At 40.7% G+C, this 24417-nt stretch overlaps 1 protein-coding gene across 10 annotated transcripts in view; it reads right to left on the reverse strand.

Moving 5' to 3' along the window:
* Positions 1-257: 257 nt before the first annotated feature.
* The window catches only part of LOC140477201 (coiled-coil domain-containing protein 102A-like), a 570837-nt gene continuing 546677 nt past the window's right edge, over positions 258-24417 (reverse strand). For all 10 annotated transcript variants that reach the window (XM_072570682.1, XM_072570683.1, XM_072570679.1 and 7 more), the window contains one exon: positions 258-5487. In XM_072570682.1, coding sequence (XP_072426783.1) covers positions 5370-5487 — 118 coding nt within the window. In that variant the 3' untranslated portion in view covers positions 258-5369. The remainder of the gene's footprint in view (positions 5488-24417) is intronic.

Raw genomic sequence — 24417 nt, forward strand, 5'->3', positions numbered from 1 at the left:
TAACTGTGCAATCAAACAAATTAGATTAATCTTTGGACGGTGTAACATTAAAATGAACAAATTCACACTTGATAAATAGATAGAGGGCATTTACCTGTGTACTTTTCACCTGACAGCCCTTGTACTCTCCTTGCAGAATATGTTACATTACCTAATCATTCTGAGATGGTTCACCCTGAAAATATGAGATTAATGAACCTAATTATAGCGCCTTCCAGTAAAATGAACAACCAATCAACACAACTGAGTTTCCATTTTTTAAAATCTACAACACTGCCAAAAGTGGTCAATTTATTTTAACAAAACAAGTACTTGAGCTCGCTTGAGTTACAATGATTAAGCGGTGTGGATTACAGTGTAGGAAACTTTCTATAATACATTGTGATAGAGAGCTGAAAGGAAATGTACACTAATTAATGCACACTGAACTGCACATATTTGAACTAGGGTGCAGATGTATCACCTTGCTGCATCCACAGTATTCATTCACTAATTCAGTAACAAATACAAATTAAACAGAAAGTTTCTGAACAGCAATGGTTTCCATTAAAGAACTGATAACATTACCATGGTAAAAAAAATGTCATGAGAGTTTCAGTGCTGCTACAAAGGATCATTGCAGAGACTGAAGACATCTTTCAGACTAAAAGGTGTCAGGAGATCATGGTCCATTGCGTACTAATATTTGAAACCATTTGGTCAATTGTTTCTGCCCCTTCCCCCTTACATCTCTTATCCACCAATCTGCTCAGGTTATTTTTTGATCCAGCCCTGAATCCTTAGAATATTTCATTTCTTTGCCCTTATATTTTATCCAACTTCTTTTGTCACTGAGACCATCTTCTGGAATCCACAGCCAGTGAGCTGTTGATTACCCAGATTCTTTTTCTAATATGAGCTGACATTGTAAATAACTAGTCTCTATGAATTACAATGCTAGAAATCTTCCTTGAAAACCATAACCATCAGCCCCTCCCATCAAAAGAGAATCTTAATTTCTCATTCCTTGCCTGTTATGACTCACCTCTTGTCTCCTCTGCCTTTTGAAAGTGCTTGAAGATGTTTACTCAGCTCTTGTCTATTATCCCACAACTCCATGGTGACTGTCTCCAAATTGCATTTTTTCTCCGAAATAGCCCAAACAAAATTTACGAATGGCATCCTCTATGATTGTGATCATATGCCATCAATCCTTCCCTACCCTCCTTGACATCTCTGCAGTATTTGACATGACTGACTGCACCAACCAGTTCCAATATCTTTTTTCACCAATATGCAGCTCTGTTTCCTGCAAATTTGTCAGGTTTTATTCATACTCATCTCTAGTCAGAGACAGATCATCTTCACAAATGACTTCTTACTCTTCATTTTCGCATTCTGGAGTTTACCTTTAGCAAGGTTAGATCTCGTGGAATAAAGGGAGAACTAGCCATTTGGATACAGAACTGGCTCAAAGGTAGAAGACAGAGGGTGGTGGAGGAGGGTTGTTTTTTAGACTGGACGCCTGTGACCAGTGGAGTGCCACAAGGATTGGTGCTGGGTCGTCTACTTTTTGTCATTTACATCAATGATTTGGATGCGAACATAAGAGATACAGTTAATAAGTTTGCGGATGACACCAAAATTGGAGGTGTAGTGGACAGCGAAGAAGGTTACCTCAGATTACAACAGGATCTTGATCCTCGGCCAATGGGCCGAGAAGTGGCAGATGGAATTTAATTCAGATACATGCAAGGTGCTGCATTTTTAGCAGAAATTATACACTTAATGGTAAGGTCCTAGGGAGTGTTGCTGAACAAAGAGACTTTGGAGTGCAGGTTCATACCTCCTTGACAGTGGAGTCGCAGGTAGATAGGATAGTGAAGAAGGCGGTTGGTATGCTTTCTTTTATTGGTCAGAGTATTGAGTACAGGAGTTGGGGGGTCATGTTGCGGCTGTACTGGACATTGGTTAGGCCACTGTTGGAATATTGTGTGCAATTCTGGTCTCCTTCCGATCAGAAAGATGTTGTGAAACTTGAAAGGGTTCAGAAAAGATTTACAAGGATGTTGCCAGGGTTGGAGGATCTGAGCTACAGGGAGAGGCTGAACAGGCTGGGGCTGTTTTCCCTGGAGGGTCAGAGGCTGAGGGGTGACCTTATAGAGATTTACAAAATTATGAGGGGCATGAATAGGATAAATAGGCAAAATCTTTTCCCTGAGGTGGGGGAGTCCAGAACTAGAGGGCATAGGTTTAGGGTGAGAGGGGAAAGATATAAAACAGATCTAAGGGGCAACCTTTTCACGCAGAGGGTGGTACATGTATGGAACGAGCTGCCAGAGGAAGTGATGGGGGCTGGTACAATTGCAACATTTAAAAGGCATTTGGATGAATATATGAATAGGAAGGGTTTGGAGGGATATGGGCTGGGTGCTGGCAGGTGGGACTAGATTGGGTTGGGATATCTGGTCGGCATGGACAGGTTGGACCGAAGGGTCTGTTTCCTTGCTGTACATCTCTATGACTCTAATATCCTTTGACCCTTTCTCTTCCTCCATAATGCACTGCCTCTTAGTAACTAAATGTAAGAGATTAGATCCCATATCCATGCCGAGGTCACCTAGCTCCACCTCTGTGGGGTCAGTCCATTTACTGACCACCCAGTCTCAGGCTGTCTGTAATTTCAACTGGTTAAAAATAGTGAAGACCTCTGACACAACATAATATCTTCATCATTTCCACCTTCTGGCTTGGCCACTGACTGAGGTGGGTTTTAGCCGAGACATCTGATTTGCTTCAGAGAGGGTTTCTTCATCAGAAAGTCCACTTCAATACCATTGTCTCTGTCAGCTCACCTGTTCGGGGCTTGATTAGTGCAGTTGGCTAGATGACTTTAGGCTGGTGCAGAATAAAAGCAGCAGTATGATTTCAATTCTGATACCAACCATGACAATTCATGGAGACCTGCCTCTTCACCCTTACCCTATGTTTGTGGAGTGATTATCCTAAAGCTATTTATGACCAATTGTCTCTTTTTAATGGACAGCGATGCCTATGGTCCTTTGTGGACTACGGATTCTAACATCAGCCCATCAGCTGCAGAGACTGACATCTGTCCTCTTTAATCTCCCATTTTGGCTATTATATTGCTGTGCTGGTCAGCGTCCTGATCTGCAACCCCCATAAACCTCAGCTCATACGATCTTTGTTGCTCGTGTTCAGTTCCAATTCCCTACTACTTCTCTTCTCTTTCATTTATATTGGTTCCCAAACACCTGAAATTTCAAATTTGCTTCCTATTTTAAATCACTTCATGGACTTGGTCCTTGCCTCTTCCTCCATCCTTATAAATTGTGTATCAATGCCCCACTAAGAAGAACTCTGTTCCTTGAACTCCAGACCAGTATTCCATCGTTCGTAGCTGAGCATTCCCCTATTAATGCAGAATGGTCTGCAAATTCACAATCCCCTATCTCCTCTGACTTTTGATTTTCCCTTAGTCTTCTATCCTTATCCTTTAAATCCATATTTTTAATTTTTTGTCATTCTTCTAGACCATTCCTCCTTCTTCTCCTTATTTTCTGTTCTGGCTCTCTATGTCTCTCTTTAGAAATCCTGTTGTTGTTGTTGGAAGTTAGATTTGCCAGATATGATCAGGAAAGTTACATTATGAAACAAAAACAGAAAGTGCTGGAGAAACTCAGCAGGTCTGGCAGCATCTGCAAAGAGAAAACAAATAGTGTTTCAACTTCTGTATGGCTTCTTCAGAACTTGAGAACAGAGGTCAGCATTCCACTAAATCTCATGTCTTTCCCACCTCTTGTCATTAGCAAGAAGAGAAGATCCTATACTTAAGTGCCACACTCAGGGATATGCTCCCTGTCGCCCGGGCTGATCTACCATTTTAAACACAACCAAGAGGAATTTGGTCAGGTGGACCCATCTTTGGGCTGTTTCCCGGAGGGATCAGGTTGGAATGACTAAGTGCCTGCAAATGATGGTGACCCAGTGAATCCTTTTGTTACAGACTGACTGGAATTTTCTAGCCCGTTTTCTGGCACCCCACAGTGTTGGAGACTAGGCCCGCTGCCTCACAGAGGCCTCCAGTCACAGACCAATTTGGGGGAGGGTCAGGTACTCCAAGCAGACATTGAAACCCCTCAACCTGCCTATGATACTCCTGCAGCCCCAGCCTAACCTGCACAGAGGGATCTAATTGAGAATGATGACCCTGCCGCTGAGGATATTTTGAAATTTATAAATCTAAATATTTGGAGAGAAGCACCTCAATCAAAAGGAAAGCGCCTTCTCTCAGTTGACCAAAATACAGCCACTGCTCCTTCTAAATTCAAGGGCCTCCCATTGGCTATACAGCTTTGAGATCCCACCCATTGCCCTTAATTGGATGTGAGCCTGCTCACTGGCCGATTTAGCGAAAATCCCCACTGGGTGACTGTTTCCAAAATAGTGTGGGGGTTGTGATTGCATTTGTCCCCAGCATTGGGCGTCCTACGCCCAAAACCCAATCATGTGCCCAGCAATATAACAAGAAAGTGTACAACTTGCAAAGAAAACTCTGGAATCCAAAATTTCTATAGTAAGAATCCATGAAAATTCATTGTGGAAGTGATTCAAATTTGGAAGGACAGTGGTACCAATATAGTCCACCATACAATGGCAATCGTTTGTGCATAAGGCTGTACAAAGTGTGACTCCCAGGGAATGGGATATATGAACTGACAACAACAAAGGATGAGTTAGCATGGTGAACTGGATCTGCATCAGAAAGTTTTTGAAGAATGGATTTGAATGTGTGATTCTTCACACATCGCATTTTTCATCTAAGTAAACTCTAAGGGGAAGATATTGACAGGATGCCATGCACAAGGAATTGAGGGTCTGAAGGTTGCCCTCACAACCAACCAGTCAGTCAACAGCAGCAGAAAAGGACAGACATATTCACCCTTTAAATTGTGAAGAGAAACTGATTGTTCCCAATGGGCAACAGGAAGACCATATTCTAACATTCACATCATAGTATTAGTTTTTACAGACCACTTGATGTGGCGTTAACTGTACACTGAGTATTTACGAATAAACAGAATATATGATTTATGGTTCAAAATATATTACCATATTCAACACACCTGTGATGGATTGCAGAACACAATGTTTCAAATAATTATTATCTCTTTCTGTTGAAAGGTAACTTAAAACTCTGATGGGTCTAAAAGTTTGATTGAATTCATCCTAAATGTATGGACATTTTATTCCATTATTTTGCTTGACAGAAGTTGTTTGTTTGGTGCGTGACCCTGAAGAGAAGTCATTTATTTTTGATCTTTTACCAGTTTCCCTGTTTTCACGGCAGTTACACTGGATTTGTCATCTTATTTCACTTCAAGTTCCAGGTCATCTTCTTCACTGATTGTTTCTGCAGAGTCATCAGGGTTATACGCTGAGCTGAGCTTCATTCCAAACAGCGAACTTGTCTGCTGTCTTCTTAACCTATGTAAAAAGGATCAAAATCACACAATTATTTTGGTTTGAGCTTCCAATAGCAGCTTTATTTGGTCAACCAAGTGAAAACATATTGCTAAGATACAATGAGATCTATATTGGTGGAGCTTATGTTTTTCCAATACAAAGTGCCACACACTTTCGCTGTTGATACATATCTCATATTCTTAAGTCGAGGGAGCTTAAGCAGAGGTTATTAAATTCTGGGATGAGGAATTCTGAAGTGTGCATTGGAATATTGATAGAATTTAAAATCCCATGCCTTGCAATATATAGCTGTTTAGCCACTAACTCTATCCTCTGCAGTGGCCACAATTTGAAACTGAACCAAGATGGTAGGGGTCCTATTTGATCCTCTAAGCAGAGTTTCTGACCTCATATCCACTACTCTATGAAGATCACATTCATTATATTGTGCATCACTCTCCATGCCCCAGCTCATCTGCTGCTGAAACCTTCATGCACTCTTTTGTCATCATTAAATTTGAATATTGTAATGTTTGCCTGGCCAGGAACAACCCCCCACCCCCACCCCTAACCCAACCCCTCCACACCAACCCAAACCTCCCACCTTCTCTCTCTCTCTCTCACTCACACACACACACACACACACACACACACACACACACACACACTCTCTCCACTCTTGATTTAATTGTCAATACCATAATTTAAAAATCAGAATCGTTGTTTTCAAACCTCTACCCTTGTCTTTGCTCTCCCTATCTCTGCAACCTTCTCGAGCTCTACAACCTACTCACTCTCTGCTTTCCTCCTTTTCTGACTTCTTGATCATTATTAAAATTTTTTTATCATAGCCATTGGTGATTGTGCCTTCTGCTACTTGGACCCGAAGCTCTGAAATTCATTCTCCAATCCTCTCTGTTTCTCTTTCCTCCTTTAAGATGCTAGATGCCTACCAGTTTGACCAAGTTGCTTAAATATCTCCTCAGAAGGTTTGGTGTCAAATTTTGTTTGCTAATTGCTTCTGTGAAATGCCTGAAAGCTTTTTTCTAAAGTAGAAGTTTTATACAATTGTAAGTTTTTGATGTTGTTCGAAGATTGCTACAAGCTAAGATAATAAAGCAGAAAAAGATTAATGCAAACTTTATTCACACTTAAACAAAACAGTATGGTAATTACTTATGTTATCATACAAACACTCACATTGATTAATTTCAAGTTGCTCCACTCGCTATTTAAATAGAGATGAACCCTTTAAAACTAATTGGTTGAACATGCTTTTGTGGATTGAAGACACAACGTTTTACATGATTTTATGCTTCAATTCATTCTAAACCATTAAAATGTTATTCAACTTTGAACAGCACAGTCAATGAAGGTTGTCTCAGTTAGGGGCTAAGTTTCGAATGGCTTTGTTTTAATACTTGTTCTGTTTTCCACCAAATGGTCAATTTTAATATTCCTCACTGATTGTGTCTGCATTTTTTTCCTTTCTGATTGGTTATTTTCAATGATTGATATGATTACTGAACATACTACATACAAAATTTTTCCCAATTGCCCTAAAAATCTGCCCAATCACATACAAGGAGAACAATTTGGAGCCACCCAATCAAAATTCCTCAAAGTAGAGTCTGTAAAATAGAAAGATTTGCACTCATATAGCGCCTTTCACAATCTCAGGGTGTTTTATGGCCAAATAAGTACCTTTGAATTCAATGTTACAATGTAGAAATAATATAATAATCACACAACAAGTTCTAATACTCTGGAAACATCATACAGTTGTTCATTCTACAATCATCTCCATACTCTCGTTCTCAGGAGCCACGGTGCAATCGACAGCCATTACAATTGCTGTCAAGAAATGCTTGTATGAAATATTAAAGTGATATTTTATTGACTGGTCTCATGCCTGAGACCTTTGTTAACCAAAGCAAGGCCACTTAACTGACAGCAAAAGTGGCTATCACAATTTGAATTATTATATTAAGATAAAACAAATAACTGCAGATTCCAGAGATCTGAAACAAACAGAAATGGCTGGAGAAACTCAGCAGGTCCAGCAGTACCTGTCAAGAGAAAACAGTGTTAAGATTTCAAATCCAGTGACCATTTTTAAGACTCATAACAGAAAGGAAATGGGAGTAGTTATGCTGTTCAATTTTGTTTTACATTATTATGGGTCAATGAAGACCTCAACATCATCTAAAAGGCATAAGAATGTGATGGAATACTCCCCACTTGAGCAAGGTCCAACAATACTCAGGAAGCAGGACACTTTCCAGGGGGAGAAATAAACAGCCCATTGATTGGCACCCTGCCTAACATCTTCAATATTCACTTCCTTCACCATTGGCACACAGTGGTAATAGTGCAGACTATACACGAGATGCACTGCAGCAACTCATCAAGGTTCCTTGGACAACATCTTCCAAACTCATTACTTCTATCACCCTGAAGCACAGGGGCATCATGACCTGTAAATTCCCCTCAAAGCCACATACTGTCCTGACTTATATAGGTATAAAGTACAACCATTTCTTCAGTGTCACAAATGTCAAAATCCTGGAACTCCCTCTTTTAAAGCACTGTAGGTGGTCCTACATTCAAGAACTGCAGCAGTTCAAGACAGGGTATCCCTACACCTTCTCCAGGGCATTTAAGGATGGGCAGCAAATACTGCCCTAGTCGGTGATGCCCACATCTCATGACTGAATAAATTAAACATTTAGCCTTCCTGTTTTTCATGGGGGCAAAAATAAAATCAAGCTGCAATTTTCTTAATCGTTTCAGCGAGATTTTTTTATGCAATTCCCAAGATTTTGAATACAATTTGCAGAAGTTGCCAAAAGTATTGAAAATAGTTGCAGTTTACTTCGTGTAAACAAATATATTAAACTAATGTAAACTAATATACCACACCTCTGTATTTTTAGACTTCAAATATCTTACCTAAATTGATCATTAAACCTGCATCAAAATATTTTCTAAATGAAGAGGAAGGTTTCAACTGGGACTCTGTCATATCTTTTAGAAGACTCTCCAAATGAATTCACAGAAGATGGATTGCAGTGCAAGTGCAAGAACTGTTATAAGATAGTACAACTGCAAATGCTTCCAAACAGCAGAGGGGATGAGGGAGAGTGTGACAATCAGCATTTCATAATTAGCATGTATTTTTCTGTATTTGCTGACAAAAAACTATTGGATGATTTAAGTTTCTGAGGTGTTGCCAGGTGACTCCATAATACATCGCTTCCCCTGTGTTTGCATGAACTGCAAAATTAACTTCAATATCTGCTGGGGCTAGCAGGTGCGGGAGGCATCTTGGTAAACAGATGCTATTCTAAAAAAGCACTACAGAACAAGTAACCTATGAATTAAATTAATTGTAAGCTCTTTGAATTTGTGAAGGAAATTGTTGTCTGTGCCACTTCGTAAACTAAACATCCCCCATAAATATTTTAAAAAACAACTATTTCACAATTCAGTTTTCAAATTCACAGGGTTCTCCATAGAATTAGGTGTACATTCATTTAAAATCTGCATCAGTTGCAGTAAAAATACAATCAGCATTTTCATATAATGAAAAGAACTGTAGGTTATTGCATATGCTGCAGAGCTACTACAAGTAAATAAATATGCCTGCAGTGCATGTTTTATGGTCCTTTTTCTGTCAAAAATCAGCGTGAAATTTAAATAACATTCTCTACACAGCAAAATTATTGTGCATGTGCAGCAATCTATTATGGATGCACAGCTACATTGTACAGCAGCCACACCACTTCATTAGTAGGCACCATTGTAGGTGAGGTAAACGTTTTAATGGTTCTCATTGTTCTATGGTTACCAAAGTCTTTTGTTCTAACTAGCAGGTGTAATCTCAATGTTTTTTATAGTACAGAATAATTGCAATGGTCAAAATTATGGCCAGAATCTGATGTATTATTTGGACCTGGACAGCTATACACATTGAAGAACTCTTCTGAGATCATTTCAATCTCGTTAATATCCTTAGATTTCAGGTTATTACCTATAACGTGTCTAGCAACCCCATGAAAATATATCTATTTGATGTCGAAAGCAAAGTCATAGGAGCAGAAGTAGGACATTCAGCCCGTCAAGTCCATTTTACCATTCAATGAGACTGTCGTTGACCTGATAATGCTCAAATCCATTTTCCTGACATTTACCAATGACCCTTGATTCTTTTTCTAATTAAAAACCTACCTTATTCTTGAAGATATTTAAAAACCAAGCCTTAACAGCTCTCTATAGTAAATAATTCCACAGATTCATCAATCTCTGAGAAAAAAAAAGTCCTCCTCAACTGTGTCTTAAATGTGTGATCCCTCAGTATGAGATCATGATTTCTGGTCCTGGACTCTCCCACAAGTGGAAACAACCTTTCCGCATCTACCTTGTAGAAGTCTTGTGTGTTTCAATAAGTTGATTCCAGTATGGTGGACCATTCACCAAAAAATGTCAAGAATCAAAATATCTCAGGGCAATATGTTGTTAATGGTGTAGCAATTGTATTGTTAATGTACACTGGTGAATGTGATTTTATAGTTGTTCAATGTATTTAATTGTAGAGAGGAACAAGGGGAGCAGGGAATCACAAGTAGAAAACAGTTATTTGAAATGGTGCATTCTATGCACAAAAGTATTGTGAAGAAACAGATTAGTTGTAGCTTCATATTTAACTAACTGGCTTGCAATCAAAGTAGTATATGTTTCCACCACCCTAGAAAAAGTGTTCAAACCTTAAGAACCCGCAATCTTATTGTAATCATTTTAACCTGCCACTACAAAGATCTATGCTTGACCACATTATTATTTACTTGAAGCAACAAGTGATCAAATATTGGGTGGACCTTCAGGCACAAAAAAAAATCAAAAAGTAAGTCCCACTGTAAGCAGAGCTACACAGCATACACAATTGTGCGCGCGTTTTGCGGAGTGATGCTACTCTAACAATGTCAGATTGTGTTGTGCTATGTCTCATGGTAAGTATGTTAGTATACCCTTAAGAGAATGCTCACCAACTCATCACTGAATAATAGCATCTGACCCAGAAGTATCAAGATTCCATATTCATTTTAACGGGGGGCATTGAAGCATTACATATATAATCTAATAGTTTAACTTCAGCCCTAATAGTTTAACTTCAGAACTTGTGAATGCAATTTTTAAAACAATAGCTGGCTGTTATACATGTCTGTCACATCTGCCAACACCACACTACCAAATAGATTAGCCTAGTTTATGACATTCCAAGGGATACCAAGGTGAGGGCAGAACTGATGTGCGGTTATAATGAAAATAGAGAGCGTAGAAGTGGCTCAAGAGAAGTCACCTAATTATACAACATGATATTCCTGAATAACAGGCAGGATTGGCGTCATTTGTTCCCATTATTTTTTATACTTAGTCCAGAACTGGTAAACGACTGGCCTTACCTAGCCTATTCTGGGTACACAGAAAAACAAAAATTCCTTTGGTTCAAGTTAAATTTAGGATTGAAATCAAATTTCTATGATCTTTAGAACTTGTTGTGTGCAAACTGCTTCTCCCCTTTACCTAGGTTACAATGATACGTCTTCAAAAGATCACTAAGTGGCTGAGACACACCTTGGAATCATGACAATTTCTTCTTATTTACCAGAGTGAACATTATGCAGCAAGGACATATTGGGCTGGATTTAGAGATCTCTGTGGTGTGGGCTTGCCTTTTCTGATCACTGTTTCAACCTGTTGCCAAACCAAGGAGATTGATTGATGTCCACATAAACAGCCAATCACACTGAAGTATTCTCATAGACATCCTGGCAGCAAGTAAAAATCACAAGCCCTTTACATTTAATCATAATTTTTAGATACAAAATAAATGGTTAGCATTCGATTAAAATAAGGCCTAAATTAACGATAAACAAACTTAAAACATTAAAAAAAATTCTATCAGAATGGAGAAATTTGACATTCCACAATTAGTTTTCCAGAGTAATGCAAGTGTTTAAGAGTAATCATTAACTTAGTATTCCTCAGTCTTACTGTAAAATGTAATATTTATTTCAATTTAAGTTGATTAGCAAATATACTCCGAGGTGTGTGTGTGTGTGGGGGGGGGGGGGGGGGGGGGGTGTTGGAGGGGGTGTGTGCATGTGATTTCAAGGTATTCAGAAGCAGAGATGTACAGAATCACTATCAATTATTTCTGAATTTCTGTATTGTTCTGTGCATGTACAAACCACTGAGGTTTCTCTCACTTTCAATGGTGTTTTGATGCTGAGAACTGGTAGTTACACTATCTCAAAATCGAGCCAGTGGTAGAATGGAAAGCATCTCTGGAAGAAAACTATCAACTACATATTTTGGTTCAAATGGCATGCAGTTATCTTTCATGTGGTTGGATTGGTTATTAGAAATTATAGTAAAAATTAATTGAACAAAGAATTGATTAACTCTTGCAGTCAGAATAAACACTGCTGTGTGGTCCATTATGTCTAATTTATGGGTATAACAGGATCTAACCTCATATTATTGAGCAAAAGCTTTCAGCTCCGTGGTTAAAAACCAATCACACAAGAAGCAAAAATGTATCTGTAAGAAATGAAAATGCATCATTTAATATAACCCACACTAATGCTTGCTGAGAACATGCCCTAGCTTACCCTATGTTTATTGTACCAGCATCTTCAGGCAGAAGAGTAATTGAAAGATCTGTGTAATTTCATATTGTTACTCATGGTCTTGTTTTCTACCAGTGCAAGCATATCAAAAGTAATATCCGCTGAGCTTCAATTTGTTGAATCAAATGAAAGAAATCAGAGTTGAATTTCCAAATTAGCAATAGAAATTCTCAAAGTTGAAGCGGTTAAATGGAATTTAACTTGCTCACCCGTGACATATTAGTGGTCCTGACTATGAAGAGCTGGTTTCAAGTTGTAAGTTGTCTTTTTATTTGTCAGTTACTTGGAAATGGTGTTGGGTTTGCTATGAAGCTGTCCACAAGCTTCAGTCAGTTCCTTAGGCTGGCACTTATGGTTTTTTTGAGCTTTTAGTGATATTGGTTGAGGAACATTGATGGTTGTGACAGCAAACTTTGTAACGACAACTTTCCAGTCTTTACCAAATTATGTCCTGGAGACTTACATATTCAATTGAACATTTTTAGTTTCATGCCTGTTTTTAAAAATGAGGCTTCTAGCAAACTCAGGTTAAGTTAAATAAAGTCCAAAACAAAGGATGTTTTAAACAAAAAGAGTTTCAAGTAAATCTCCCCTTTGTTGAAGCTATTACAAATATGGCCACACAAAATATTTCATGTAAGCCGAGTGTCACCTGGAAGGCCTTTCAATCTGAAGCTGCTGAAGTAATTTAATGTGACCTGATAAAGGAGCGGTGCTCTGAAAGCTAGTGCTTCCAAATAAACCTACTGGGCTATAACCTGATGGTGTGTGATTTTTAAAGTAACTTGAGACAGTTATACACATTTATTGTCACAATTTATTAAAAGCAAGCTTTTAATATCTTCTTGGTATAAGTTGCAACATCCTTTTACTGCATTGTGACAAAATAGTTAGCCTTTAAAAGCAGTTAATGTGTTAATTGACTCCTATAAATCACTGACCAATAATTAGTATAACAAAGCTGTTCAAAGAATTTCTGGCGATGATTCAGAGGCGCTCGGTTTCCCGAGACAGAGGTGACCCTCATTATGTAAAAGGCAATGGGAAGCAAGGCTGCATTTCATAATGTAAGCCTTCATTTATCTAATTCACAGCTTGCTATTCTGAATGACCAAGTAGCCAGAAAGCTAATTGCTGCCATCACTTTCACTGTCATAGGCAAAGCAGTTGGAACCACTGATGAATGTGTTGCATCACTTTTGCTCCAATAACAACTTGTATTCATATAGAACCATGAATGTAATAATACGCCCCAAAGCAAATGAGGATTATGAAACAGAATTTGACACAGAGTCACATAAAAAGACAGTAGGCCAGGCAACCAAAGGTCAAAAAGTATAAAACTAAGCTGAATCCTAAAAGGGGGAAAAATATGTAGAGAGGCAGAGACAGTTAGTGATAGAATTTCTTACCTTGGATGAAGGCACAGTCACCATTAGGAGAAGAATAAAATTAGGGAGAGAATCAAAAATACAAATATACATATTAGGAGCAACCTCTCAAGCCTGCTCTGCTGTTTATGGGCAGCACGGTGGCTCAGTGGTTAGCACTGCTGCCTCACAGCATCAGTAGCTGGATTTGATTCCAGCCTCAGGCGACTGTCTGTGTGGAGTTTGCACATTCTCCCCGTGTCTGGGTGGGTTTCCTCCCACAATCCAAAGATGTGCAGATCAGGTGAATTGGCCATGCTAAATTGCCGATAGTGTTCAGGGATGTGTAGGTTAGGTGCATTAATCAGGGGTAAATGTATAGTAGTAGGGTAGGGGAATGTGTTTGGGGTGGGATACTCTTCGGAGGGTCGGTGTGGGCTTGTTGGACCAGAGGGCATGTTTCCACGCTGTAGGGATTCTATTATATTCTAAGATCCTGAATGAGCTGTTTGCATTTTGAATTTCACATTCTTATCTATCCACAACAAACATGATTCCCTTGCCTGACAGGAACCTAATTACCTCTACTTTAAAAATATTCAATCACTCACTCTCCACCATTGCCTCAGGCAGAGAATTCCAGGGTGGCTCAAACCTCTTAGAAAAAACATTCCTGTCCTGAAAGGGTGACCCTTAATTTTGAAAAGGTGCCCTCTGCTTCTGAACTGATCCACAGTGAAAATATTGTTGAGACCATTCAGGATTTTATATATTTCAATCAAATTACTCCCAAAATCTTTTAAACTTCAGTAGAAACAGTCCAGTTTGTCCAACATATCCTCAAAAGGCAACCCAGCTTTTTCAGGTATCAGTCAGATACCTGCACCACCTCCAGCACAGTTACATTCCATTTTAAACAAGGAGATCAACACTGTATACAGTATTTAAGATGAGGTCTCCCCAATGTCCTGTATAACTGAAGCATAATATCCTTACATTTTAAGTTCGATTCCTCTCATAAAGAAGGATAGAATTTCATTAATCTTCTAAATTACTTGCTGCTCCTTTCTTTTTATTCACTCATTGGACATTGCTGTTGTTGTCGGGCCAACATTTATTGCCTGTCCCCAGTTACACTTGAGAAGGTGGTGATGAGCTGTCTTTTTGAACAGCTTTAGCTGAATCCACAATGCCCTTGGTGAGGGAATTTCATCACTTTGACCAAGCAACAGTGAAGGAATGGCAACATATTTCCAAGCCAGGATGGTGAATGGCTTGGAGGGGAACTTGCAATGGTGGTGTTCCCATGTATCTGCTGTCTCATCCTTCTAGATGGTTGTGGTTTGTGTTGGAAGGTGCTGTCTAAGGATCTGTGGTGAATTTCTGCAATGCATCTAGTAGATAGAACATATTATAGCTACTGAGCATAAGTGGTGGAGGGAGTGGATGCTTGTGGATATGTTGCCAATCAAGCTGGCTGCTATGTTATGATAGTGTCAAGCTTCTTGAGTGTTGTTGGAGTTGCACCCATCCAGGTAAGTAGAGAGTATTCCAGCACATTCCTCAGTTGTATCTTGACAGAAGTTGGCAAATCAGGACGTGAGTTATTTACTGCGGTATTCCTAGCCTCTGACCTGCTCTTGCAGCCATATATTTATATGGTGAATCCAGATGAGTTTCTGGTCAATGGTAACCCCAGGGTGTTGACAGTGGGGGGAGTTCAATGACAGAAGTATTATTGAATATCAAGGGGTTGATTGCCTCTTATTGAAGATGGTCATTCCCGACATGTGTGTGGTGCAGATGTCACTTCCACTTGTCAGCTCAAGCCTGGATATTGTCCAGATCTTGTTGCATTTGAAAATGGACTGCTTCAGTATTGGAAGTGTCACTGATGGTGCTGAACATTGTGCAATCATCAGCGAACATCCCATTTTTGACTTTAAGATAGAGGGAAGGTCATTGATCAAGAACGGAGGATGGTTGGGCCTAGGACACTACCCTGAGGAACTTCCACAACACCAAGTTAAAGTCCAACAGGTTTATTTGAAATCACACAAGCTTTCAGAGCGCAACCTCTTTGTCAGGTGCATCAAATAAATTTGTTGGACTATAATCTGTTGTCGTGTAACTTCTGACTTTGTCCACCCAGTCCACCACCGTCATCTCCACACCTGAGGAACTCCTGCAGAGATGGCCTGAAACTGAGATGACAACCTCCAACAAGCACAACCACTTTATATGTGCCAGGTATGACACCAACCAGTTGAGAGTTTGCCCCACAAATTCCATATATTCCAGTTTTGCTAGGGCTTCTTGATAACACACTTTGTTGAATGCAGCCCAAATGTCAAAAGCTGTCATTCTCACCTCACTTCTGGAATTCAGCTCTTTTGCCCACATTTGAACTGAGACTATAATGAGGTCAGAAGCTGAGTGTCCCTGGCAGAACCCAAACTGGGCGCCACTGAGCAGGTGCTATTTGAGAGCACTGCTGACACCTTCCATCACTTTACTGATGCTCGAGGGTAGACTGATAGGGTGGTAATTGGCCAGGTATGATTTTTGCTACTGAACAAACTGAGGTAATTTTCTACCTTGTCATGTAGATGCCAGTGTTGTAGCTGGACTGGAACTGCTTAACTAGGGGTACAGCAAGCTCTGGAGTGCAAGACTGCACGCTATTGTCAGAATGCTGTCAGGGCTCACAGATATTGTGGTATCCAGTGCCTCCACTGTACCTTTATATTATGTGGAGTGAATCCAATTCGCCGAAGACTGGTATCTGCGATGCTTGGGACCACTGAAGGAGGAGAAGATGGATCATTCACTCAGCATTTCTGACTGAAGATTGCGGTGAATGCTTCAGCCTGATCGTTTGCAGTGATGTGGTGGGCTCATCCAAGATTGATGATGGGCATATTTGTAGAGCCTCCTCTTCCAGTGAATTGCTTAATTGTCAGTTTACAATGCATGTGGCAGGACTACAGAGCTTCGAGCTTGGTTATGGGATCACTTAGCACCATCCATCCCTTGTTGCTTATATTGTTTGTCACACATGTAAAAGCCTCATACATAACTTGCCTTCTACATGTTATTCTGGCTGAAGGAGTTTCTCAACCCTCACACATTTATCCCACAAATTCCTACGAATCCCTACATGTTTGACATCTCATTTTTGACACCTCATTTTTAGGCATGCTTGGTGCAGCTCCTGGCATGCCCACTTGCACAGAATGTCAACACTGCAGAAACGGGCCATTCGGTCTATCAAATCCACACCAACCCTCTGAAAAACATCCCACCTAGAGCCAACCAATACTTGTAACCCTGCATTTCCCATGTCTAATGTACCTAATCAACACATCTCTGAACACTATGGGCAATTTAGCATGGCCAACCCACCTAACCTGCACATCTTTGGAATGTGTGAGGAAAATGAAGCATCCAGAGGAATACCACACAGACACAGGGAAAATGTGCAAACTTCACACAGACATTCACCTGAGTGGTAGAATCGAACCTGGGTCCTTGGTGCTGTGATGCAGCAGTGCTAACCACTGAGCCACCGTGCCACCCCTGCACTCTCCATAATCTATGATTTCCTGCCATGTGATAAATCAGCACTAAAATCATCCTTAGACAGGTTATCACACATGGTGAAAGTGAGGACTGCAGATGCTGGAGATCAGAGTAAAGATTAGACTGGTGCTGGAAAAGCACAGTAGGTCAGTCAGCATCCGAGGAGCAGGAAAATCGACATTTTGGGCAAAAGCCTCATACATAACTTGCCGTCTACATGTTATTCTGGCTGAAGGAGTTTCCCAACCCTCACACATTTATCCCACAAATTCCTACGAATCCCTACATTGAAAGGAAGATGAAGATTGCTTTGTAGCATTGCTTGTGGGTGAAGTGAAGTCATTCCTTCCCAGTTCACCAAACTTGCCTTCCTGTCTGTCGAAAGATATCCCTGCCTGTCTATTCTTGTAACCAAGCTGTTTTAGGTCAGGGATCAGACATCGAAACCCGGTAGGCAACCAACGGACTAGATGCAAGTAGTTTAGTCGACCATTGCAAACATTGCTAGCTGGTTTCCACCAGAAATTGGCACCCTTCGTTCATTGCCCCATACTCTGTTTTGAAGATACCACAAGGATTGACAACGTCATATTCAATTTTCTAACCTACTGCCATTTGCTTCCCACTCTTTTTGTTCTGAAATTCAGTGGTACAAATGATAAAATATAGCTGTGAATTAGAAAAGGTCACTGCAATGTGAATCACAGCTTTCTCCAATAAAGAGCCATCAATATAATCTGAAAGTTTAATCTGTGTTCATTGTAAATAGCATTTAGTTAGAATGGTTAGGTGCTTCTTTCCATCTGGCGCAGATTCAATGGGTAAAAGACCTTTTTCTGTGCTGTAAATCTCTATGACTCTATATAAAGGCTGCAACAGGAAACAAAATACTGTGAGATATTAGCCCTACTTAATTAAAAAATTATTTATCGAGAAAATAGTGTCATCTACAAGAAATGGATGGGTGAGATATTAAAATTTTAACAAGTCTGAAACCCAACATGAACCTGCCTCCAAACTGGTTAGTTTAACTGGAACAAGATGGAATGTCAACAACAGCATAGTCTCAAAAGATTGATTATAGATTTTAGTATGCCTCATACAAAACTTGCCTTCTACATGTTATTCTGGCTGATGGAGTTTCCCAACCCTCACACATTTCTCCCACAAATTCCTACAAATCCCTACATTTAAAGGAAGATGAAGATTGTTTTGTCGCATTGTGGGTCAAGAGAGGTCATTCCTTCCCAGTTCACCAAACTTGCCTTCCTGTCTGTCGAAAGATATCCCTGCCTGTTCATTCTTGTAACCAAGCTGCTTTAGGTCAGAGATCAGACATCAGAACTTGATAGGCAACCATCAGACCAGATGCAAGTAGTTTAGTTGACCATCGCAAAGGTTGCTAACTGGTTTCCACTAAAATTGGCACCCTTCATTCGTTGCCTCAGACCCGGTTTTGAAGATATCACAAGGATTGGCAACATTAGTATGCTGCCTGAACTGCTGTGCTCTTTCAGCACCACTAATCCAAAAACATTATACCAAGATCCAGGCAACTTCATCCAAGGTCATGACCACCTTCCAATGCTTCTACTAACTAACAGCAAGCAAATTTTATGCTCTCGGCTTACAGCATTTCCAAGGCACATTTTCCCAACTGTCAAACAGGCTGGAAGACAGCCTTCTTGATTAAAAGAAGACAGGAGCAATGGAGTCAAAGCTCCATAGCACATAACAAACATTGTGTATTATCAGCTAATGCAACAGTGACGCTGGAAATTTTTGGTGGGTATAATTGCTGTGCAATACTGCAGTCTGAGTGATTCAAAAATCCGAATCTTAATCCTAGCAGGCCTATTGTCAGCTCAACAATAGCCCTTGCGTACAACATTGTACCTCCCCATGGTGGCACTCTACAGATTTCTCACTGGTGCCATCAGACAAACCTAGGGTTCCCAATTGGGAAAATGTGCCTTCGAAATGCTGTAAGCCGAGAGCATAAAATTTGCTTGCTGTTAGTTAGTGGAAGCATTGGAAGGTGGTCATGACCTTGGATGAAGTTGCCTGGATCTTAGGACAATGTTTTTGTCTTTTGTCTCTCAACCATGAGACCTTCCATCAGTGTAGTGTGCAGTATAAAGGAATCATGAGCGCTCTCTGAGTGTCAACCACAAATCTGGAGGTCTTTTACCCTGTGATCTTAAGTGAATCTGGGAAACCCATTCTGTTGATAAAGACTGATCTCAAGGAGCTCTAATAACTAAATATATGCAGCTCAAGGCTCTTTGTACTTCCTGCTCTTGTAGCAAATTTCACTACCCTTGCTGTCTGGATTTCTTCATCGAAGGGGAATGCTCATAAGTCTGGCATTTTCGGAAATGAGCATCTCTAAACTCCTGGATAGACATGTTAATTGCAGACTATGATCTCCCACAGAAATCCCACTTGCAGCCTTGGAACAAGTCATTGTCAAAGATGTTTAGGGCCATGGTGATCATCAAGGAAGCATTGAACTGCTTCTTTGTGGCTACAGGTCTTCATGCAACAGTTTGTATATGTAGGATACCACCTCTTGAAACATCCTCTGGTGCCTTGTGCATTGTCCCTCAGTTGGGTGAAATTAGCAACAGTGCCTCCTGTATAACCAGTTATAGGCCAGTGCCCTTTGTCGCTGTGACCCCTAGTTGCCAGGAGTTTTAGTCACTAGAAGTTGGTCCACCTGCCTGTGGTTGCTGTGGACACTGCTGCTGTTGCTGCTGCTCATGGTTTCTACCCTGATTCCTTCTCAGGCTTCATGATGTTCAGGAGAAGGGCAGACTTTTCTGTGCTATAGTAGAATCAGGTTCAGCTGATCTGTGAATGCAGCACATGACTCCATCTAGTTAGCATATCCTTTGAGTTTCATTCCTCTAACATGCTCCTTTAGTTTATGTTAAGTTCCTCAAATGGCACCTGTCCTTCCCAAAAAACATGGAGTGCACCATCCTATGGGGTCACAGAGGACAGCTTCTTATATGAAGAAATTCAAGTGCGTATAGACTATATGCATCGATCGGGGTAACTAAAGCCTGTCATGCAGCCTATTCCAGTGTAACAGTGAGCTCCCCTTGAGCAATCTTGAATCACAATAGTGCAAGTATTGCTTTGTCATCACAGACATGTCCCCAACCCTTGTCTATCATGAGAATCTACCAGGAAAAGTAGAGGTTCCAGTCTTGGAATGTGTTGGCCTCACTGAGTTGGGTCCCTTTACACTTCCAGTTCATTTCCTTCCTCCAGGGCTTCGCCTATACCTTAGACATCATAAAATAAGACCACAGAGTCCTGTGGCTTCAGACCTTGTTGGGATCTCATTGTAATGTGACTGATGAGTCTTGGAGGGATTTTTTTTTGGCATGGGGTCATGGGGAAGGACAGCTCTGCTGTTCCATTATGCACAATCAGTTGACTCAGAATCCACAGGATGATCATTTAGTTGGTCCACCTGAAAAGAGCTCTCTCTCTAGACTTTTCGAAGTGCAACACAACGATCAGGAGGTAAACATGACACAACACCTTTAGTCACGCGGCCAAGAAGCCCTACCTTCTTTCACCCTCCTGCCTCACTTTACTTCTTATACTATGTAACCATTCAGCCCCTCCCCACCTGTTACCCTGGATATGATTATAAATTAAGTTGACAATCCAGCTCTCCTGTTTGAGCCTGGACCTGCCGACACCCTCATGACCACCATGATCATGACCCTAACCCTTTCTTTTCTTGAAGTCACCTGTCTCTTAGATGCTCCACCATAAGACAAGAGTGTCTGCCCATGACCCTGCCAATGGCATCTTATCAGAGTTAACTCCAGTCCTAAGATCATAAATAAGATTGTAAGAAATAGGAACAGGTGTAGGCCATTCTCAGGTCTGCTCCTTCCACACCTTTCACATCCACTTTCCTATCCTTTACCCATAACCCTTAATTAACCTACTGATCAAGAATCTATCTACCTCAGCCTTAAATATATACAAGAACTCTGCCCCCACAGCTCTCTGTAGCTAGGAGCTCTCGAGACAACTCTTAGAGAATAAATTGCTCCTCATCTCAGTCTCAAATGGACACTCCTTTTTTTTCTGGGTCTATGCCTTCTGGTTTTAAACTCTCCTTTGAGGGGAAATGTCCTCTCAATATTTACCCTGTCAAGCTCCTTAAGAATCCATTATGTTTCAATGGACCATCTCTCGTTCTTCTAAACTCCATGGAGTCGAATCCCAACCTGCCTAACCTTTGCTCAAAAGACAATACCACCCATAAACTACAGAGAGAATTGGCAAACTGATATAAAACAGAGAGTAGAAATAATCGGGTCATCACGTTGGCAAACTGTGATTAGTGGGATACCGCAAGGATCAGAATTGACCTCAGCTATTCATAATCTACTTCAATGTTTCAGGGATAGAAAATACAATACAGTATTTCCAAATTAAAGATGAAACAAACCTAAGCAGGAATGCATGCCTTGAAGAAGATGCAAAATGTCTTCAAGAGAATTTGGACAGGCCTCGTGATTGGGCAAGAACACAGCAGATGAAGTATAATGTGGAAAAAAAAAGTGAGTTTATCCACGTTAGCAGGAAGAACAGAAAGGGAGTACTCAATGAATGACAAGACACCAGTATTAAAATTAGAATTTGATTTATGGCCACATGTAGTCAAGTTATAAAAGAACAGGAGTACAATGAAAAGTGTACAATATCACCAACACATGGCACCAACTTAGATATAAAATACCTTGGTACAAATCATAGGTACAAAAAGTAGAGAAAAGAAAGCAAAAAGCTACACCACTTTCCAGATATACTTAATATAGATTAGGAAAATAAGAAATAAAGGTAAAAAGATAGACATTACAGTCAGAAGGAAGAGGATATTGGTGTGCTTGTCCAAATCCTTGAGGAAGGAAAGGTTAATAGGATAGTTAAGAAGGCACCCTGGAGGCTTGCCTTTATTGGCTCTGGCTTAGATGATAAAAGCAGGGAGGTCCCATTACCAATCGCTCACTTTTGATAGTTAGCATTGCCTGTAACGGGCTTTGCATGTAAATCTCTTATTGGCTTCTCAAGTGATTACTGGTGGTGGTTAGCAGTTGAAAGCGAAAAATATCATAGTGATTTGGTGGTGGGGATAAAAACCATTCAGTTGTGTGGATATAGAAAGAGAGAGCGAGAGGTCATGGGAGCTGTGCAGAAGTTTGGTTAGGCTCTTACTGGAGTAGTGTGTGCAGTTCTGGTCACCACAGCGTAAGAAAAATGTGATTGCATTGGATAAGCTGCCAAGGAGGCCCACCAGGATGTTGCTTGGGATGGAGCATTTCAGCTTTGAAGAGGCTGGATAAGTTCAGGTGGTTTTCTTTGGAGCAAAGAGGTTGAGACGGAATCTGACTGAGGTGTGTAAGGTTATGAGCAACATGGACAGCAGCTGTTGCCTTTAGTCAAAGGGTCAATAACAAAGAAATACTTATTCACCCAGGGGATGGTAGGGGTCTGGAATGCACTGTTTGGAAAGTTAACTGATGTGGAAAACCTCACAACGTTTAAAAAGTACTTGGATGAACACAAAGTGTCATAATATCAAGGGTAAGGGTCTAGTGTGACAACATGGGATTAGTATAGTTAGTAGTGTACTTTTGATGCTACAGACTCGAGGGTCTGAAGGGCTTCTTCTGCATTGTATGATTCTATACTTAGCTGAAAATGTGTTGCTGGAAAAGCGCAGCAGGTCAGGCAGCATCCAAGGAGCAGGAGAATCGACGTTTCGGGCATAAGCCCTTCTTCAGGAATGAGGAAAGTGTGTCCAGCAGGCTAAGATAAAAGGTAGGGAGGAGGGACTTGGGGGAGGGGCGTTGGAAATGCGATAGGTGAAAGGAGGTCAAGGTGAGGGTGATAGGCCGAAATGGGGTGGGAGATTTCTGAGAGATTTCTCCAGTTTCCTCATTTTCCCTCCCCCACCTTGTCTCAGTCAAATCCCTCAAACTCAGCACCGCCTTCCTAACCTGCAATCTTCTTCCTGACCTCTCCGCCCCCACCCCACTTTGGCCTATCACCCTCACCTTGACGTCTTTCCACCTATCGCATTTCCAACGCCCCTCCCCCAAGTCCCTCCTCCCTCCCTTTTATCTTAGCCTGCTGGACACACTTTCCTCATTCCTGAAGAAGGACTTATGTCCGAAACGTCGATTCACCTATTCCTTGGATGCTGCCTGACCTGCTGCACTTTTCCAGCAACACATTTTCAGCTCTGATCTCCAGCATCCACAGTCCTCACTTTCTCCTCAATGATTCTATACTTAGACAAGCAGATTATTTCATAAATGGTGAGAGAGTGGAAAGCATAGATGTGGAAAGGGACACTGGTATTCTTGCCAATAAGTCACTGAAGGCTAATGTGCAGGTGCGGCAAACTACTAGGAAGAATAATGGCATATTAACTTTATTACAAGAAGACTGGAGTATGGAAGTCTTGCTTCAAGTGTTTAGAAATTTGGTTGGGCTGAACTTGGAATTCTGTGCACAGTTTTGGTCTCTTTATCTAAGGAAATATTTTATTGCCATAGCCAGAATGCAACAAAAGTTCACCAGTCCTGTTCCTGGGATGATGGGACTATACTGTGAAGTGAGGTTGGGTAAACTGGGCCTGTATTCTCTAGAGTTTTGAAGAATGAGAGATGATCTCATTGAAACATTCAAAATACATAAAGAGGAAGATGGGGTAGATGCAAGCAAGGTGTTTGCCCTAGCTGGAGAGTCTAAAACCGCAGGGTCGTGGTGAGGGGGTGGGGGGAGGGGGGGGTGGGGGAGTGGTTTGGGGCCACAACTTAAAAATAAAGGAGGATGTATTTCATACTGAGATGAGGAGAAATTATACTTTAACTGAAGAGAGGTTGATGCAGTTTTACCCCAGAGAGCTGTGGAAGCTCAGTCATTGAATATATCTAAATTTCAGGTTGATAATGTTTGGATTATTGATAGTGCACAGGGTTATGGGAATGATGTGGGTATGAGTCACTGAAGTGTTCAATCATTCATGATCTTAGTGAATTGCAAGAAGACTTAACAGGCTGAATGGCTTACTCCTGTTGCAATTTTCCTATATGCCTACACAGTAACTACACAGCAATTTAATCAAGAACATAGCTATAAAAACATGTCACTAGAAGAACAAAGTAGCAAGCACTTGCTGTAAAGTCCATGAATAAGTCAAGCTCATTAGGTGCACATCTCTGATATGCAGTCAGGTCTCTGGACACTTATTTCTCATTTAGTGA

The sequence above is a fragment of the Chiloscyllium punctatum genome, chromosome 5 (genome assembly GCF_047496795.1).
Source record: "Chiloscyllium punctatum isolate Juve2018m chromosome 5, sChiPun1.3, whole genome shotgun sequence".
Taxonomy (NCBI): domain Eukaryota; kingdom Metazoa; phylum Chordata; class Chondrichthyes; order Orectolobiformes; family Hemiscylliidae; genus Chiloscyllium; species Chiloscyllium punctatum.